Below are 4,759 nucleotides of genomic sequence, written 5' to 3' on the forward strand. Positions count from 1 at the left end.
GGGCCCAGGCCCTGGCCCGCCCCCCGCCTTGGCCCCGCCTCCCCCCCGTAGCCCTCGCCGCGCCTCCCAGTGGCCGGCTGGGGTACGTTCCTACGCGAGTAAACGTGGGGCTCTGAGAACCCGGAAGTTACGTTATAGGCGCGCGTCCCGGGGGCGGGAGTCAGCTGAGCTGCCGGGGCGAGGTTGGGATCTTCTCGAGTCGTCAAAAGGGAACCAGTGATCTTCGGCGGGGCGGGAGCGGGGTGCAGGACTGCGCCAGATTCAAGGGGTAGGGCTCCCCAGCCTTCTCGCTTTATAAGGCGAGAGCGAGAAAAATCCTCCGGATTTTAAAGAGGAGTGGGCGGGGGATAGCCAAGATCTGTCAGATTCTTGTCGAGGCTGGGGAGACGCAATTTCCAATCCAGGGCGACAGGGATCCCTGGGGGGAGCCCCGTTGTAATCCCTGGGCCCGAGACGGAGGGCCCAGAGGCCGGGCACCATGGCGTCCATCCTGGATGAATACGAGGACTCCTTGTCCCGCTCAGCCGTCTTGCAGCCTGGCTGCCCCAGCGTGGGCATCCCCCACTCCGGTAAGGGAGGGAAGGGCGCCGCTCACCCTATCCGCTCACCTGGAGCCTGCGGGGGAGGATCGAAGAAGTGGCTCCAGGAGGTCCGGTTCACGTGCAGTCCAGATCTAGGCCCCTGATTCTCCTCAGGCCCTCTTGGCCCCAGCTAGAGGATAGTCGAAGTTTGAAAGAGCAGCAAGAGCAGCCTCGTGATCTAGGCCCTGCCTCTAGGGTCCTAAGAGGAAGCAGGGACCCAGATAAGGAAGTGACTAGTCTGCGGGGCCGCAGTTGGGAGAACTGAGAATAGGCTCCAGGTTTCAGCCAGAGCCTATGCTTTTCCTACCAGGCCCCTTCTGGAGGTGGGAGGAAGAGAGTGGTCAAAGAAAATGGTGGAATGTTGTAGGGGAAGGAAGCCTGGTCCTAGAGAGAATTTTGTCACTGAACAGGGAAAAATGAAGTTATTTTAGGCCTTTGCCAGACCTGGGTGCAGCCTGGTGTTGAGGGGAAATTTTTGTAGAAAGTAGGACAGAGTTGGCAGAGGGATCTGAAGTGCTGGGATATTTTGTGCAGTGGTAAAGACATGAGTGCAAAGGCTAGACAGAAGCTGCAATTTAATTGAAACTGTTCTCCAGGGCTCCCTCTGCCTTCATTCTTTTGGAGACTCAGTGAGAACATTACTGCATGGGCAGGGAGGAGGGGAGAGAGTGGATCTAGAATACTTGAGTTGAGTTGGGATTGCTGGGCCCAAGATTGATAAGGGAAAACGCCCAACCCTTCCCCCCCCCCTTACCATTGGGAGCAGGTACACGACAGTGCAACAGCAGTCCAAGGGTTGGAAGAATCTACCCTCATGGCTGTCAGAGGTGTGAAAAGAGCCCAGGGCCCCTAATGTAGAGGGGATTAGCAAAACTACCTGATATATTGATATTAAACTTTTAACCAAGGGCTTGGGGTACGGATATGTTGGGAAGGTGGAGAGGAAATGTTTTTTTTGTTGCCTCGTCTTGTCCTTCCTCCGTCTGTTCCATAGCTAACCTTTAATTCCCTCCTTTCCTGTAGGGTATGTGAATGCCCAGCTAGAGAAGGAAGTACCCATCTTCACAAAACAGCGCATTGACTTTACCCCTTCTGAGCGTATTACCAGTCTTGTCGTCTCCTGCAATCAGCTCTGCATGAGCCTGGGCAAGGACACCCTACTCCGGTAAGTGAGGGAGTGGATTAGTGGTATTTGGGGACTGACCACTGACTAGGGCCTTTCTTTCACTCTGGGCAGGAGAAACAGGAAATTTGGAATTTTCCAGAAATACCCATTCCTAAAGAGAATCGATGTAGTATAGTAGTTAAAATCAGGTAGACCTGGATCAGATCCCCCTCACCCATTAACCAGCTAGGGAATGTTGAGCAAGTCACCCAGTCTCTCTAAATGTGTCCCTTCATCTGTTAAAGATAGTACCAACCCACAAATTGGTCATATTGATCAGGGGAACTGTCGACCCCTAAAATACACTATAAATGGAAATAACATATCTCAATAAAACTGGAAATACATACATACATACATAAGTGGAAATAATATATAACAAAAGTGTCAACAAAATTGTTTATCGAGAATAACCATCTAGGATAAAACAGAGCTAAGCCTCTATATCACAAAAATAAATGCTAGGTAAAATAATTATTTAAATATAAAAAATAAACTAAATATTGGGGCGCCTGAGTGGCTCAGTTGGTTAAGCATCTGCCTTCGGCTTAGGTCGTGATCTCAGGGTCCTGGGATTGGGCCCCATGTCAGGCTCCCTGTTCAGCGGAGAGCCTGCTTCTCCCTCTCCCTCTGCTCCTCCCCCCTGCCACTCTCCATCTCTCTCTCTCTCTCTCTCTCTCTCAAATAAATAAAATCTTGAAAATAAACTGAATATCAAAAGAATATTTAATGGGGGCGCCTGGGTGGTTCAGTCAGTAAAGCATCCGACTCTTGATTTTGGCTCAGGTCATGATCTCAGGGTTGTAAGATTGAGCCCCAGGTCAGGCTCTGTGCTGGGCATGGAGCCTCCTTGAGATTCTCTCCCTCTCCTGCTCCCCCGCCTTTCCTCCTTCCCTCTTTAAAAAAAAAATAAATTAAGGGGGCACCTGCGTGGCTCAGTTGGTTAAGCATCTGCCTTCGGCTCGGGTCATGATCCCAGGGTGCTGGGATTGAGCCCCACATTGGGCTCCCTGCTCAGTAGGGAGCCTCCCTCTCCCTCTGCTGCTCCCCCTGCTTGTGCGTGCACTCTCTCTCTCTGTCAAATAAAGAAATAAAATATTAAAAAATAATAATAAATTAAGATAAAAATAAAAGAATATTTAATAAATGTCTGTGTTCTTGGGCTGAAGGGAGATCTTCTTACTCGAGCTAGAAAATCCACTAGGAAAAACATAGAAATATTTGACCACATAGTAATTGCTGTTACGACAAAATAAAAAAATAAAAAAACCTTTTGAGAGGCGCCTGGCTGGCTCACAGGGAAGAGCATGGGACTCTTGATCTTGGGGTCCTGAGTTCGAGCCCTAAGCTGGGCACAGAGTTTACTTTAAAAAAATAATAGTACGGGGCCCTTGGGTGGTTCAGTCGGTTAGGTGTCCTTTTCTTGATTTCAGCTCAGGTAATGAGCTTAGGGTTGTGAGATCAAGTCCTGCATGGGACTGGGCATGGAGCCTGCTTAAGATTCTCTCTCTCTCAGGTCACCTGGGTGGCTCAGTTAATTAAGCATCTGCCTTTGACTCAGGTCATGATCCCAGGATCCTGGGATCGAACCCCACATTGGGCACCCTGCTCAGTGGGAAGTCTGCTTCTCCCTCTCCCTCTGCTGCTCCCCCCACGGCTTGTGCACTCTCTCTCTCTCAAAATAAATTAAATAATAATTAACTTTAAAAAAAGCATTTGAATCAGGTCACGATCAAAAATGGTGGGAAAATGATGTTTTTCCACATGTGACTACAGATTTATATCCCTATTCCTTAAGAAGTCCTTAAAAATCAGTAAGAAAAAGATGCTTCGGTAGAAAGGGGAGGGCAAAGAGTATAAACCAGCAGTTTATAGAAGAGGCAGTCTACATTTCTAGTAAACATCTAAAAATATTTTCAATCTTTGGGAAATAACAGTAAGGTACCATATTTTTAACCTATCAGATTGGCAAAAATTAGAAACAGTAACATATGGTGCTGGTGGAGATACACAGAAATGGACTTTGACACACTACTGGTGAGACTATAAATTGCTACCACCTTTTGGAAAAGTAATCTGGAAGCATTGTTTGTGGTAGGAAAAACTGGACCCAAACTGAATGCCCATCAGTGGGAAAATGATGATAAAATTATGGTTGAACCATAAAGGGGTAAATTAGGCAGTTCTTGAAACAATGAGTTAGAGCTGTATCTGTTGACACAGTGGAATGTTCATGAAATATCATGAAGTGAGAAAAGCTAGTTATTAATTAATATGTATATACACACATATACACGACATGAAGAGATTTTTGTAAAAACATAAAAACAGTGACAAAACAACTCTGTTATAAGCATGGAGAAAGACGTTAAAATCAATTTTGTCTGGAGAATGACAGTTTGAGAAGAAAATCATTAACTGTACATCTTTGCTTTGATTTTTGGTTAGAATGAGCCTATAATTTGAAAAGAATTTAATAAGGCAACTATAGACAGGAGCAGTCCTCAAGGTTATCATGAAGAGTCATCGAGCTCTACTAGGTTAAGCTCTTGGCATGGTGCTTGCTATATAGAAAGTGCTCAGTGACCATTAGCTACTGGTTGTTGTTATCTTTTTACCCCAGCAATCTGGGGTACCCCTGCCCGTCTTCCCAGGTGCACTGCATATCTACTGAGCAGAGGAAAAGACTTCTGTTCAGTGACTTCTCAAAATGAAGGGGGAATTCTCAGAGCAGAGGGTTCTTAAGTAGGACCCTGTATGTGTTTCAGAGTTCCCTTAGGATTGTATGCAGAATTTTATGTGTGTATGTAGACTCCAGGGCAGAAAGGCTGTGGCTTTCATCAGATTATAAAGAGGTCTGTGATTTCAAAAAATAATCTACCCTTCTCTGGAGTGATGGCTGTGACTCTTGTCTCGACAGCATTGACTTGGGCAAGGCAAATGAACCCAACCACGTGGAGCTGGGACGCAAGGATGATGCTAAGGTTCACAAGATGTTTCTGGACCACAGTGG

General features: G+C 46.9%; 1 protein-coding gene and 1 long non-coding RNA gene across 3 annotated transcripts in view; one reads left to right on the forward strand and one right to left on the reverse strand.

Annotated features, from left to right (window-relative positions):
• The window catches only part of LOC121100200, a 7,071-nt gene extending 5,502 nt beyond the window's left edge, over nucleotides 1-1,569 (reverse strand). Inside the window, exon 1 of one of the 2 annotated variants that reach the window (XR_005831930.1) lies at nucleotides 609-1,569. This is a non-coding gene — a long non-coding RNA (uncharacterized LOC121100200). The remainder of the gene's footprint in view (nucleotides 1-608) is intronic. The other variant, XR_005831932.1, reaches the window with a different exon arrangement.
• The window catches only part of VPS18 (VPS18 core subunit of CORVET and HOPS complexes), an 8,945-nt gene continuing 4,329 nt past the window's right edge, over nucleotides 144-4,759 (forward strand). The window contains exons 1-3 of the mRNA XM_040620480.1: nucleotides 144-569; nucleotides 1,605-1,746; nucleotides 4,667-4,755. Of these exons, the coding sequence (XP_040476414.1) occupies nucleotides 479-569; nucleotides 1,605-1,746; nucleotides 4,667-4,755 (322 nt within the window). The 5' untranslated portion in view covers nucleotides 144-478. The remainder of the gene's footprint in view (nucleotides 570-1,604; nucleotides 1,747-4,666; nucleotides 4,756-4,759) is intronic.

Source organism: Ursus maritimus, unplaced genomic scaffold, assembly GCF_017311325.1.
Source record: "Ursus maritimus isolate PB19 unplaced genomic scaffold, ASM1731132v1 scaffold_35, whole genome shotgun sequence".
Classification (NCBI taxonomy): Eukaryota; Metazoa; Chordata; class Mammalia; order Carnivora; family Ursidae; genus Ursus; species Ursus maritimus.